Here is a 15,754-nt window from a genome sequence, read left to right on the forward strand (position 1 = left end):
TAGAAGGTTCGAACAATTAGCCCCTTGAAGCCAAAGTGGCTGCTGAAAATACCCCCACACAGACATTACTGTTTTAAAGACCGAAAAATATTTAACCAAAAACATTCTCCAGCACAAGCCCTCCTTTGCTGTAATATTAACAGCACTGCTAGGCTGCTCCATTCTGCCTGGATCAGCACCAAACAACTGGCAATCTACTTCGATTTAACGGGAGAGGAAACAGGGAGATTTTACATGGACCACGTGCATTTTCCAGAAACAAATATTTCGTGTTTCAGGTTTCACTACCAGCAGCAGCAAGTATGCTAAAAATCTGTTGTTACAGGGAGCTTTCACACCCACGTATCAGTCAACATAAGAAAAGGTGGCAGCAGCACCAACAAGTAACAGGAAACTCAAATACTATACTTGGTCCTACAAAAACATTTCAAATTATGCTACCGGATACTTCGCTGGGCCAAGTAGGCATTCAGAGCACTTTCAATGGCATCCTAGTTGCATGTTTTAATTACTACCTAACACACTTTTGATTCTTGGCCATCAATCGTTGTTATCAAGCCATTACATCTTTTAAGTGCCTGCTCTCAGTAGTTATGGTGCAACAAAGCAAAAGTGAACCAGCAAGAGGTCCACGTGTTGATCCCAGGTTTGCCACCAAATTTGTGCCACTGTGAACAAATTCCATTTCCATCCATTAAAAAAAAAAATTAAATCTGAACACCAGGTATATCCAGTTCCCAAAGAATCCAACTACGGAGATTTCCAACAGCTTCAGAGGGACCTGGATTAGGCAGAGGTCTGCAAACATGCTCTGCTCTCACCAAGGTCAAGAAAACTCAGTACCTTAACAAGTAGGAGCTTTTGAGAATATCAGCCTAATTCATATGCAAGGATTAGTATTTTAGGAATAAGTACTAGTACAAAGAACTCAACTCCCATCTAACTCATCTACAGAACAAGAGATTTAGAGATGTTGATCTTACACATCAGGAAACAGCTTTGCCCAAGAAGAAATCTGAGGTAAAGCTGCCTTAGAATAAGTGACTTTGTTTCCAAATTCTTTGCCCAAGCTACGAACCAAGCATTTTAATTAAGGTCTCCTAATTGCAGTTAGCATAACTTGGGGGTAGGGGGCAGGGAGGAAACACGCTTTTCCACAGTCCACTTGTACCAAAGCTGACAGACAAGCAAAGAAAAGTAACTTTAAAAATACACGTTAGCTGCAGTAAATACTGTACCCGTGTTCTGTGGTTTCAGAAACACATTTTCCTCTTTGAAGAAAGCTCTTCTGTCTGATTCTACAGACCTTTTTCACAATGACAAACAGGAGAAACTAGGAACAAGGGAAAATCAGGGAATTACGCCGTTAACATAGAAACAGCCACAGCACCTCAGACCGAAGGTCCGACCTACTCTGCCTTTAGTGTGGCTGTTCTCTCTGTTCTGTAGCCAAAGACACAAAAGAAACATCCCAAAATACTGTTTTTCTTCAGTGATCTCTTGCAACTAGAGCTACACTGTTTCATTACCACTGCAACAATACTAGAGGAAAAGATGCCAAAAAGGAATGGGATTAAGCATTATATTTTAATAGATGATTCAAGACAAACAAGAGATCAAATCACAGCACAAAAATATTGTGCCAACCCCCACCCAAACAATACCTATTGTGAGTCAAGATGCAGCTGATCAGGAAACTGCTTAACACAGTAGCACAAAAATGAAGAAAAAGTTTTACTAGGAGAGCTGGTGGTTGGCACAGCACACATGGAAGCGATAATCTCCTGTAACCGTAATTCTGTACTACACACCTGAGTTTACTTTAGTTAGAGAAAAAAGACATAACTCCCCAATGACCCTATGCCTTCCTCATTCAATCACTTCTGGCTCCTTTGGGCTCCGAATGTCAGACCCCTAGTTGACTCAAATGAGCACTTGCGTCCCACCAGCCTCTTAGAAACATTCACAATTAAAACACAGCAGCTGACCAGCATCAATTAAGTAAAGTCTTCTCTGCTCTCCACAGCCTTCTCAGGGAGACATGAGCTCACATGCTAAAGGTCCATGCAGTTTGATTACAATACTCAGGACCAGCAATAACCTGTTACATACTTGATGGAAAAGATGGCCAAGAGAGGCTTTAAGTTAACTTCAAACCATAGTAAGATCCATCGGTTTTACTGCAAAAAAGCAAGTTCTGATCCACAAGAAAGCTCTACGCTGAAGTGCAATGCTATGTGAGAACAGGCAAACCATCATTAGTAAGCAACAAAATGATGAAGATCAATGCCCTATAGCATACATAAAGAGTAAAGCTACAATCACATTGTACTAACAAAGGAATCGAAAGGAAAATTAGCTAGACAGTTCTTGAAACAAAGTTAGCTGCAAACAAAAGCGATTTAAACTTGGGGATGTCTATGACCAAAGATTTTTCACTCCACTGAATTGTGAATAAAACAAAATTCAAAGCACAAGTTCTCACAGATGCTGAAAACCGAGGGCCTAAAATAGCATCAGAAAGAGAAAGAAAAAGAAAATGGAGCTTCAGCCCCCCCACCTAGCAGAAAGCTTGTACTTTCTATTCCTCAAAGCATGCTAAAATTTCTGTTCTATAAAGGCCAGGAAAAAGAGCAAAAACCCCTACTCTCTTCAAAATTCACTCCAGCCTGGATAGAGTCCCTGGACTTTGATCTATTCCTTGAGACAGAAGGAAAGGTTACACCAAAATGTCAAGCCCCAACCAGAGCTTGTCCACCTGCAAATAGATGTCCTTCTTCCTATAGCCCCAGCTCCCACTTGCGGTCCATGCAACCAGGAACAGCTAAATCATTTTCTCTCCATAGATTAAACCTGCTTTAAAAGGTGTCAATTTTAAAAAAGAAAACTTCTGCTGAGTGACAAAGGGATGCTGTTCAATTTGATTATCACGTACTCTTTGCACAGCACACAGAGCTTTAACCCAATGTACTGGCAACAATAATTGTTCCTTTTTACTCTTACGCTTTCCCCTTTTCTGCCAGATAACCGGGTGCAGGTCAGCAACTACTTTTTTTTTTTTTTTTTGCCATCAGCCTTTCATCAAAATAGTAGACTGACTTAGATTCTTTTTCCCTTTCCTACCTCACATACACTTATGCACACTTTTACAGGAGTTTTCTTTCAGTGCTTGAAAACTACCAGATTGACAGCTCCAGTGAATTAAGCTCCCTCTTTGTCGGCAAAACAAGAGCAGCACCACAGGCAACCTCGGAACAAGCTCCTTCTATCCTCCTCTTCCCACCTCTCCAACGAGCGAGCATATCTAAATGCTGAGCTTCGCACACAGCTCTATCATACCAGGGGCCTTGTAAAAAGCCTCTGATAATGTGGTTTACCCAGAGTATCTCACAGGAGACTAACGTTAAAGCCATACGTGACGGACACATCATGAGTCGACACATTATCAGCACGCACCTGTGCCAGACAGCACAGTAACTCGAAAACCATGAGGCTGGCCTGAGTGCACGAAGTCTGTGCTTAAAGACTGACTGGCAAAGAAAATCCATTTTAGACAACAGTGTGAAAGAACGCTGAGTTGAGGCAACTCTTAAAGCCATACTCGAAACTACAGAAAGGCACTGTTAACTGAAAACAAACAGAAAGACCAGAAAAATTCAATGTGTTCAGTACCAGACAAAAGATGGGTGCAGATTTTATTTGAAAATTAATTGTACATTTGGCACAAATGCTACAGAGACAGAGCTTCCATTACTATTGCAGTACTAATATTGTACTTCACTTTGGAGCGCACTCCTCTGCAGTGTTACCACTTAACCTGGTCAGGCAGCAAACGTGGGTCTGGACACTGTCCTCTCTTCCATTACAAGAGGGGTTTAGGTTCTACAAAACCCTCTACTGCCGGTTGTAAATGCACTAGGTGAAGGTAGAAGACGGCTCCTAAGATGTACCCAGGCGTTAGCTCCTCCTCCTCTCTCTTTTGCAAGCTTTTTAACAGGAAAGTCTTTACTCTTTGGGGAAGAGCTTTTGACTTCTGAACTTTTTATGACATCTTGACTGAAATGATTTTTCTTTCATTGGTCAAGAGCCAGGGTGTTTTAGTAAAATGAACATGTATACACTTAAAAATAAGTAATGCCTATTCCTTTACAGGTTAAAAAAAACCAAAAACACAGCAGAAGCAACTTTATATTTGCTCGTGTTTTACTCACAGCCAAACTAGAGAATAGCCAACATGTGTGAATAGCATCCTTACGTTTCTGTGATGTCAGGAATGAAAGTAAGTTCAAAAATGCATTAAAAGTTTTATGTGGAGCAGATCCATGGATACAACTGCTGCCACTGCAGTCTGTAAATCACTGACTGGCAGAAGGCAAGAGGGTCTGCAGAAGGGAAGGTGAGCACATTTGCTCTGTGCCTCATACTTTCTCTAAGCATCTGCTACAGCCACCATCCAGGTGCCAGCTGGCCAGGTTCAGGTCTATTTGGCTGGCCCCACGCCCTTCGGCTGGCCTGTCAACCAAAACAACTCCGAGCAGTTAGGACCTCTGCTCCAAAACAAGACATACTGATAAACTTGTGCGGGAGAAACCTTGCCATTGCCCCGTGCTACCCCCTCACCCTTCAAATGGCAGCAAGGAGAGCCCATACCGGCTGCACCAGTACCAGAGCCCAGCGACGGCAGGCAGATGGACCCTCAGCCTGTAAAATCTCCTGAACTGAGATTGAGTTTTTGTAATACAAAGGAATAGCACGTTCCTGAACAAAGAAGCATCTACACACAGCTTTTATGACATGCAGACAGAGCTAAAGAGCAACAGCTTCATCCCTGTGGTTTGTTTTTTAACTACAAGGAAATAATCAAGATTCTCATTGAAACATACATGTCTAAGAAATAACACACCCCATTGGATTTAAATGTTCATTGCTGGGCTCGCTAAAACATAGCGTATTGCTGAAATAGGCAGTGTGTCATAGCCCACCTACACAAATTATGACACTTTCTACCCTTGTAGTAAAACCATGCTGACAAAATAAGGAATAAGCCCTAGTCATTACACCAATTCTTGTAACCACAAAAGTCATTTCAGAGTGGCAGGGAGAAAGGACTGCAGTGCTGCGTCTGCCAATGGGGCAGGCGTGGCATGTCACCAGTGGACCTTTATGCTATCATTTCCTTCCAGCGTCATTAATCACCCCAGACATCACTTGTTCTATCAGCTATTAACCAGTTGCCTCAACGCACAGATAACTTTATCAAGGTTAGTCAGTAAGAGTCATTACTAAGCACTACTACATGCAGTGCCCAAGGCCTTGTTTCCAAAGAATCCTCTGAACTGTTTCCTTCTGCTGTAAGAAAACACATTACACTAGTACAGGTACCTATCCATACCTAACATCAGGGGGGAAATTACAGAAAGTAGCAAAAGTCACCAGCACTTTACAGCACATGATATCAGAAAAGGACAACTACATTGCTTTTGGCCAAAATATTCAACTAAAACCAGGCCTCTTAAAGCACCGATTTTTAGCCCATTAGCATTCTTCAAGGGGGAGAGACTCCCTCAACGTGCATGCACATTGGCGGTGTGGTCTGAAGGGACAAACATGGGCCTTCAGAATGACAGCCAGGAGCATCCCAGCCTCACAGGTCAAGATTTAGTATTTTTTCTTTTGCTACAGATATGTCTCATTCAAGTATTTTTCCCCCTTTGCCAGTGCCATCATGGAGAATTCCATTTCCCAAGGCAATGCCTCAGGACCCAAACCAAACATACAGAACCACTGCGTTACCAAGAGAAAGTACTGAAAATGGCTTGCTGGCAAGGAAAGAGGAGTGTGAGCAGTGTGATGAAGAGAGAAAATAAGCCTGTTTTTTTAAGGAGGAAGGACCAACTTCAAATTCTTCCAGGCAAGCAAGCATGACTCGGCAGTATGCGACAAGACAAAATGAGATGCATTATAAATCTTCACTAACTGGCATCTGAGGGGAGAAGATTAAACAGCTCAACATGAACTCAACCTGCTTCCAAGTTCTGGGCCTGGCCCTGCCAATTACGTTCCCAAGAGTGCTGTTAGATCTAGAAACATGACTTTCTCCACTCTGCAGATCAGACCCCTGGGAGCCCTCAATGAGCACACACCCTCCTCCCCGCAATCGGTAGTAGCCCGGCTGTGGGAAAGAGCAGACTTCTGCTTTGGTTCCCAATTCACGGGAATTATGTGACAGAATTTGTACGAGTGGCAATCCCACACCGGACAAAATAGCCCAAGCACTGCAGCTGGGAGGAAAGAGAACTACAACTAAGGACATTTTACTTGGAACTAAAGGACATCCCCCCATCAATGAAACTCAGTCATTTTGAAAGCCATTCTTAAAGTACGTGGCTGTCCTCCAAAGAGGATTTCTCTCTGCAGAGAGAGAGAATACTAACTAGTATTTGTGTAGTATTTGGAGAGTTTGGAAGTATCAGCAGTTTCCTCATTGATCATATAAAGGGCGTAACACGGTCTGAGGAGAGTTAAATTCCACTAGTACAAAACAAACCATTGTTATGAGGATTGAACGCTGAACTCAAAAACGAGAAAATGAAGATAACCAGACAGAAGAGGGTTTGTTCCACAGCACTATAGCACAGATGTGCCCATCACAGGTGCTTATTTTATCTATTATCACATTTATTTTAGTGTGTTTCACATGCTCTCCTTCCTTGTTTCCTTGGAATACGTTCAAGGATGTCACTGCACCAAAAAGTGACAACTGTTGAGATGAATAGCACATTATCTGGCCAATATCACGAGATATACTGTCAATCGGTGCTTCCCAGGTGCAGTACACTAAGGCAGAGCAAATGCTTGCCGTCATCTCTGATACCCCTCGCAGGTTGAGCCTATGTATTTGAAAAAGTTGCATACATTTAGACTGTATGCCTCAACTTCCTGACTCCTGAATTACTAAAGGGACTTCAAACCACTTAAAGTTCACAAAGAACTGTTTCTCAGGCACCTTCTGCACTACTATAGATCGTGCCAAACCAGGGACAGAGGTGACCTCAGGAGAGGTCAGCATCTCTGCCTTGAAATGGGACCAGAGGCCCACGTCATTCCCAGCACATTTGTCCAAACCGGTCTTAGAAGTCTCCAGCGATGAATTCCACTGTCTCCCTAGACAAACACAGTATCTTTTCCACTTACCTACCATCCCTCCTTCTTGGCACAAAGTCCATTACTTTTTGTTCTGCCTACAATGGAACTCGTGAATACACTGGGGTTTTTTTTGAGGGATTGTTGTTTTGGGTTTTTTAATTTTTTTTTCCTACAACAGCTTTTTACAGTGTCCAGAGATCCATCTCCAGCCTCCTCTTCTTTATGCTGAATAATGCAGTACAATACACAGTATTTTTAAGACCTCCGATCCTTCTCACTGCTCTCTTTTGGGCACTTTCCAGCTGATCTGCCTTTTCCTTGAAATGCCGTGCCCCAAACCAAAGGCAGGAGGTGAGGCTACTGCAGCGGCAGCCTTATCAGTGCTGTGCAGAACAGAGGCATTACTTCATGTGCCTTGCAGGCTGTATTACAACTTATGTACCCCAAGATGACATTCGCCTTTTTTTTTTTTTGTCAACGCTGTCAATTTGTATTCAGCCTGCGATCTGCAAAAGAATGCAGATCCTTCTCTGAAGAGCTGCCACCTCACTAAGCTTGCTATTGTTCCTCGCTGCGTACCAGTTCAAACAGTTTGTGGTAAAGGGATGTACCATAAGGAGGACGCAAACTTCCTGAAGCTGAGGTAAATGATTGCTAGATCATGAAACAGAGTTCCTATGAAAGGGTGATTGTTACAGTCACTTCTGTTGCAGAGCGGCTGTGCTCTGTGTTCCCATGAAATGGTTCTGCAAGTGTAACGCAGTAAGCTTTTTGTGAGGAGGATGCCTACCAATAAGTGCTCTCAGAGATTAAGAAAATGCACATATATCCAGTACTTCTGGGATGTAGAGTCTTCTCTGCAGACTACTGGAAGAATGAGCAAGAACTCAGAAATACAGTGAACTTTTTCTCCAAGAAATACATGGGGGCTTTTGCTCCTGCCTTCAACACTTTTTCATGGCTTAGTATAATTTCTACTATTAGGCTAGTTGTAAGTCCTTGTTAGAGCTGATGTCAAAGAAACTTACCCACCCATCCGGCCCCCGGTAACTTCTCATGATATAGTATTTCAGACTAACACAAGCAACAATGGAAGCTATTGATCAACACACGTATGTTTTATTTTTAGGGCTTTTAAGGCTGTAAAAGCTAACTGGCACAAGCCAGGCATTTAACAAAAGTAGTATTTAGGGTTTTTTGTGGGGAATTGGGGTTAAAGAAAATCCCCTGAGTTCCTCCTGGAAAAAAATATGCAATATACTTCATGGTCTGCTATATAAAGAAACAGATTAAATTAATACCCTCAAACCAGCATTATTCTTAAATCTATCTTAAAACTCACATTTAGGTTCTTGTGCACAGGCCATAGCACACAAGAGACCACAAATAAAGTTTACAAGAGAAAAAGAGAGCTCTACAGCACTAACAACAGTGTTTACCATTTTATGGTAGATTTACTAAACAGAGTAGTTTCTCGTATGTACTAAAAGGAGGCTTAACTATCTATCACTGAAATGAAATGCGCAGAAGTGGAAGAATGAATTAAGCTTAAAAAAAGAAAAAAAAAAAAACAAACCAGATTGAGTCACGCAGAAATTTAAATTAGGCATGCTAATATTCTGGTAGGAAAAAAAAATCATCGTTTGCTATGTTCAGCAGATCGATCTGGTATCACCACCAAAACAGCTTCATCATAACTCAATTAAAAAAAAAAAAGAAAAAAGAAAAAATGCACAAAACCAACCCAACCCACCACGGTGACCTGTCATACTCAAGTGGTGTTCAGCACAGGTGATATAAACTCTAACAGGAGCTACATACCCACAGAAAAACACATCCCCTTGCATAAAACCTAAAAGCTGCTGACCTGATGCAGGTAGCAATTCAAGAACACGGTCTCAAGTTTCAGAACAGCCTTCAGCAGCGAGTAGCACCTGGGAACCCAGACCAGGCCAAGAAGCCTTAGCTTCCTGTGTGACAACGAATGAATGCTATCACTTAGTCATGGATGATCTTCCAAGGAGGGAAGATGACAATTCGCCTTGCTCACTAAAAATCAAGACAACTGGGCTTTACTAGAGGCATTCTCAATTACCTCACTTCCATTTAATTCTTTTGTGGGCAGAATTTGATTTTCCTCATAATTTCTATAATTTCCTGAGAACTTTTTCCTTCCAGACACTCACCCTGCTTTTATGAAAAACACACAGCACAATAAATTCTGACCATAAATAATATGGACATTAAGATGTACAAGCACAGTTCTTCTGTCTGTCAAACTGCAGGATTTATCATGACACGGATTACATCTTCAGGCAACCCCTCAACTCCTTCACTATTCATTTTGTACATGCTATAAAGAGGAAATTCTGACTCATCATGTATATAGCTACACAGAAAAGTTACCACATTACCATGCAAACTTACAAATTGCACATGGGAATGCTTTTGCCAAAAATAATTGAGAAGTAGCTTATTGTTCGGAATGGGAGGACTTTAAGTTACCTCCTCTGGATGAAGCGTATTTCACTTCACCTCATATCACTGTAACTTATTCATGTTGCCATAACCTTACTGCCTGGCATCTCCGTGGCTCCCAGAAGAGACTATATTAACAAATGACATGCAGACCAACTGCTAAGGAAATGGAGGCTTTTACAGAGCAAACAGCCATTTGTAAATGGCTGCACCTTGCTACTCTGAACTGGTGCCAAACACAACTCATTTTCTGAACACATATATGCATTTTTCTGCATCACCACTACTCATATGGCGTGAACAGGAGTCTTTTTATTCACAACGTCCATAGAGACCTGGCAGCACATACATCTGTGCATATTTTACAAAAAGATAATATGGGTATCCAAGAGTCCTTACCACCATCTACAATTCACACCACAGCTCTGCCATCTCTGTAATGGAACAGAGCAATTCCATTTCCCTAACTTTGTATTAGTGCTCTTGCACCTGCACGGTGACAACCATTCCAAGGTCAATGTGATGAGCAGGGAACTGATTGTATTGAGAGTCTTTGCCAACTGCATAACCACTAAACCCAGCCTGAGACAGAGGACGAGACCAAGCAGCTAGAGGAAGGAGGAACTTTTCCTTTCAGTGGTGGCAGGGACACATGACTACCTCAGAGCTACACACTTACACCGCAGGCTCCTAAATTCTCAGTTAGGAGTCCCCAGAAAACCTTGTCTTTCTTTTTAGCAGGTGCGCTGGTTTTGGATGGGATAGAGTTAAGTTTCTTCATAGTAGCTAGCATGGGACTAATGTTTTGGATTTGTGGTGAAAACAGTGTTGATGACACAGGGATGTTTTCGTTACTGCTGAGCAGTGCTTACGCACAGTCAAGGCGTTTTCTGCTCCCCACCCGTGAGTGGGCTGGGGGTGCACAAGAAGTTGGGAGGGAACACAGCCGGGACAGCTGACCCCAACTGACCAAAGGGATATTCCATACCATATGACCCCATGTCAGCATATAAAGCCGGCGGAAGAAGGAGGGGGCAACATTTGGAGTTACCGTGTTTGTCTTCTCAAGTAATGCATGATGGAGTCCTGCTTTCCTGGAGATGGCTGAACACCTGCCTGCCAATGGGAAGTCTTTATCTCAACCCACAAGTTTTCACACTTTTACCCTTCCAATTCTCTCTCCCATCCCACTGGGGGGGAGTCAGCGAGCAGCTGTGTGGTGCGTAGCTGCCAGCTGGGGTTAAACCATGATAGCAAGCTATAGATACTCTATATTTTGCCAGTAGCCAGCTACCTAAAGCTCTGAGACTGTGCCATCACCTTGGTGGAGCTGAACATAAAGACTCACAGGAAAATCTGCTTCAGATGCACAAACCAGACATGTGAACGCTGCAGTCCTGTAAGAGGCCCTAGTCAGGGAACTGCAGCTGCAGCATATATGCTAGCATGCAGATAACACTGAGTTCAACACAAAGCATGGTGACCTAGCATCTTTGCTCAAAAGCATATGACAACTTGGCAGTAGTAGCTTCTTAAATTGCCTCCTGACTAATAAACTCACTGAGGAGATAAGAAGCCTGTACTAAGTGCCCTGTTCCACACAGAAGTGCTCAATCCCACATCACAACTCAGTGGGAATGCCCTCTTATCAGCAAGGCTGAGACAGAGACTGTCTACTCCCCAGTGAAACCGTACCGATGCACAGAAAGGAACATAAGAGTCTTACTCCACTGACGGCTTATGTAGAAAGGAGTTGCTGGGTGGAACCGAAAACCGCTGTGGGAAGCAGAGACCAAAACTGATGACGCACCTGCTCCCAAAGGAATGCCCCTGCCATGGTACTACAGACATGGCACAGAGCTGCAGAGCTCTCAAGGTGCTACCCCAGGGACCACTGACCTTCTGCAACAGGGCTGTGAAACCACACTGCCTTTTTTGCTCACCACACCACCCAGAACTCTGAAAGAGATGTAGAAGTATTAAGGGATGCAGTGGGCTGTAACCCAACAATCTGGGGACCGCTGGTCCGGGCTATAAATGTGGAGGTAGGTATGACCACAGGCACTGCTTTCATCTCCTTGGGGTACACCTGGAGGGCACAGCCAAGGCTTTTATGCTCTACAAAGAATACAGCTTAAGTAGGACGTATCTAATGTGCTGCAGTGAGGAACAAAAGTGCAGGTGACCTCAAAGGCCTTTGATACAAGGAAGATTACCTCGTAGATACAAAATTTAGGTAAAAGTCCCAAACACTGTGTTCGGGCAGGACAACTGCTGTGCCAGTCACACATGTCACCAGAACTTTACATAACGAAGCAAAAACTTTAAGAAAAGGCAGCAGGTGCCTATAAGTTCTCCAGTAACAAAACTGGAAGAATTCAGATGCCAAAATTTAACAAGGAAACCTATTGAAACCCAGCAGCCTAAGCTGCACTTTAAAGACAGATCCAAACATGAGGAAAGTATTTAAGGGACTTACCCAGTCTTTGTGGAGCAGAGACCTGAAGGCAGGTCTGCCTATGCCCGAAAGCAGCACCTTAACTGCTGGTCCACTCACACTCACTCACGACTCATTTCAGCTAGGACAATATAAGAACTTTTCAGCTGCTGGACACAAAAGCTGGAACCACTCTTAAGAAAGCGGTTCAGCGCTTAGGCTCTCTCTCAGACGATGGTCCAAAGAGATTTTAAGATGTCTGTCCGTGATCCCTTTAGGACAGCCACTAGAAGTGGCTGCACTGGCAGATTTTTCTCATCCTAACAATATCCCTGATTTAAACCCAGCATGCTTCAGAAGTTCATTAGGAGGCTTCTCTTACTTTCCTGCATTGTATCACTGCTTCACTGCAAACCCGTACAAACAAAACTGAACTTTGTAGTCATTCAGAAAGTATATCCCTAGGCAACATGCAAATAAATTCCAAGTAACAGTCACCATAAAGTACATAGAGTAGACAGACATAGACACATAGTCCACTCTAAGGCATGAATCACTGTACAGGAATGAGTACACTTGCCTTATTTCCTACCATACACAATATTTCTGTTAAGATGTACGTTGAGCTTGGCACCGCTTTTTCTACAGCAACAAAAGCTTACAAACACACAAGTAATCAAGTAGATAATATGTATAAAATACTTGAAATCTTTGCCTAAATGAATGCAGCCTCCCATTGGTGTCAATGGAAGTTACGGGCAAGGAAAATAGAGCATCCAAGATATCATTGCAGCTTGCTCCAGTGACTGTACTGATCTTTAAACTAGCTTCTACAGAAAGGCTAGTATTAAACACTTTTTAAAACACCAAAGCATGACTGAACAGACATATCTATCCAACGTCTGTAAATGCTATTCAAAGTGAGCTTAGCCTGTACAGAATGAGATAGCCTAATTTTCATCAAGAAATTAGTAAAGTGTAACAAGAGAGACACTTTGGGGTCAATTTTCACAGTACTGCAAGGACCTAAAACTATTAATAAATCTGTACAGTACACAAAGAAATTGTAGATCCATGTTATGTAACAAAAGTGTAAGGAATTTCTGAAGTAGAGAAAAATTAAGCAGAGAACCGAGTCAAAAAGAGAAACAAGGACAGCGGAGGGCAGAAAGTCAGTTTTGGAGATTCCTACACATAAGCACATAATACCAAGAATGAAAGACGAATTACTACAGAAACTTTTCTGCTTCTTTTCTGAGATTCCCCTTATTTTCCAGGAACAAAAACCAGCCTATACAAAACCTCAAGTCCCTAAAAATTACATTTTGCTTATGCTTATTAGAGTTAGAAGTATATTCTGGAGTGTCACAAAGACTAACCAAAAATCTCTTAGGCAAGGTCAAAGCACAGCATTATTCATCCCAAAGTATTTTGTTTGGAGAACCACATGAAATTTAAAAATACATTAAACCAGAACCTCTGGCCTTTTCTATACTTTGAAAAACTCTGGTAAGTTTTGCTGAAGTTTGACAGAGAAGATACAGAATGCCAAGAACACAAGCTGATGTAAAAGCTTCTGTTACGTTCTTGAAATAGTTTTCTGTTTCTTCTGCCTCCTTCATCTTTACAGAAAGGAGCAAGGGCTGCCAACAGAAATCTTACATGGCATGCTGTAATACAGTGTATTTTATGAGACTTCAAATATATTCTGCAAAGTTTGAACAGGCATCGCAGAAACCAGAACACAGGTTACTTAGAATATTTTCAATTATCAAAATTAATTTCATATACTCAGTATAAACTTACTATTGGAATTAAATAAATAAGAAAAAGCTGTTATTTGGTATCAGAAGCTGTAATGCGTGTGTCACAAGACCTTGGACCCGCATGGAGTTTACATTTACAATTAAATAATAAAATTGTGTAATATACTGCATATATTATCCTCTAAGCCATTCAGATAAAGTCTAATTACAGCAGCTTATCGAACTAACCTTTACCTCTAGGAGTGTGGAAAATACATGGAGTTATATTACCTTCAGACATCCCATTCACGTCTGCGGTAAATACAATCTCATTCGGGGGTTCGTATAACCTAATTTTATGTGTTTTCACATGACATGAAGGAAAGTTACTCCCACTGATTTGACTCTTTCTAATAATAACTCAGCTTCAGCTCCAAATTTTAGCAAGGTCCGTAGAGAGCCCAAATGAGAGTATTTCACCGGGAATACTAGAGACCGCTCGGGAAGTGCCAGACAGAAATTGACCCTGGCAATAAACCCGGGTAAATTTCTGTGCCGGGCCCTCGCACACACACACACACACAGAGACGCCGGGCCCCGGCCCGGACCGAGTTTCCCGGGAGCGTGCGGCAGCCGCCCAGGTGAGCGGGAGGCAGGAGACCTCAGCCCCGTGGGCACCAGCCAGCCCTGCCGCCTCCCGCTCCCGGCGGGCAGAGCCGGCTGAGGGGAACCACGCACCCAGTACAAAACGCTCGAGGGCCGGCGCAGGCCACGGCCGAGCCCGGAGCGGCCCGGCCCCGGTCCCATCCTCATCCCGGGGCCGCCGTCCGCCCCAACTGCCTCGGCGGCCGCCCCGGCGCTCCCCGCGGCGAGGGCCGCCTCCTTACCGGCACAGCTCGGCGAAGGCCTGGAAATTCAGCTTCCTGATCTTCTTCTCGCTCAGCCAGTAACCCACCCGCTTCCCCTTCAGGAAGGTCTGCATGGTGCCGGTACGGAGAGGCGGCGGCCGCCCCGCGAGGATGGGGAATCAGCCCGGGGAGGTGGGGGCAGCCCGGCCACCGCTCGCACTCAGCGCCTGCCAAGCAACGGCTTTAAGAGAAGAAGAGAAAGAAAAAATCAGTCCGTGTCCGGCGGAGGACGCCGGCGCTACCCCCCGCCCGCCCAGCCCTGCGCCGCTGAACCGAGCCAAGCGCAGTCTCCGCCGCGGCGTGCAGCCCCCGGCAGGCCTTGCCCCGCACCGGCAGGCACCTCACCGAGGCGGGCGGGGAAGGTGCCTCTGCTGGCGGGGAAGCCGCTACCCCCGCCAGCCCGCCCGCTGCCAGCCTCGCAGGCACGCCGCTGCCGCCCGCCGCCCCCTCCCGGCCCGCCTCCGCCCGCACGGACCCCGCCGCCGGCTCGCCTCCGTGCTCGCCCGCTGCTGCTGCTGCGCGGCCGCGGTGCTGCTGCAGCCGCTCAGCTCCCCATTTGCCCCCTATTCGCAGCCGCCTCCACTTCCTCCTCCTCCCCCGGCTCGTCCCCTCCTCTCCCCGCTCCCAGCCCACAGCACAGGGGCGGGCGACCGACGGCAGGACACACCCGCCGCACCGCGGCCCCGCGCGCACCGAGGGGCCTCGCCCGCCGCCCGCCCCGCGCCGCGGGCACGGCGCCCGCCCGCCGCACCGCCGCCAGCAGGGGGCGCCCGGCGCAGCCTTAAAGAGACAGTGACCCTTTTTTCGGGCTGGCGGAGGGCTGCCCCGGCGCGGCCCCTGCCCCGCCGGGGGCACCGGCATCGGTCTGGGGCGGATCTTGGCCCCGTCCCGGCGCGCTCAGAGGGATACCGGCGCTACACCGCCGGGCCATCCGGGCCGGAGGCATTCAGTGTTCTCCGGGAGTGAGGCCCGTCGATGAGCCATGAAATTGTGGTTTCCAAGGGAAGAACAGTTTATACCACTACTTATACTCCCTATTA

General features: G+C 44.9%; 1 protein-coding gene across 6 annotated transcripts in view; it reads right to left on the reverse strand.

The window, feature by feature from the left end:
- Nucleotides 1-15,482, reverse strand: part of ITPK1 (inositol-tetrakisphosphate 1-kinase) — a 160,311-nt gene extending 144,829 nt beyond the window's left edge. For 3 of the 6 annotated variants that reach the window (XM_063332613.1, XM_063332612.1, XM_063332608.1), the window contains exons 1-2: nt 15,190-15,326; nt 14,694-14,895 (exon numbers count right to left, since the gene is read on the reverse strand). In XM_063332613.1, the coding sequence (XP_063188683.1) occupies nt 14,694-14,788 (95 nt within the window). In that variant the 5' untranslated portion in view covers nt 14,789-14,895; nt 15,190-15,326. Of the gene's footprint in view, nt 1-14,693; nt 14,896-15,059; nt 15,327-15,407 lie in introns of those variants that run through there. The other 3 variants (XM_063332611.1, XM_063332610.1, XM_063332609.1) reach the window with 3 other exon arrangements.
- Between the last annotated feature and the right edge of the window lie 272 nt (nt 15,483-15,754).

The sequence above is a fragment of the Chroicocephalus ridibundus genome, chromosome 4 (assembly GCF_963924245.1).
Source record: "Chroicocephalus ridibundus chromosome 4, bChrRid1.1, whole genome shotgun sequence".
NCBI lineage: Eukaryota > Metazoa > Chordata > Aves > Charadriiformes > Laridae > Chroicocephalus > Chroicocephalus ridibundus.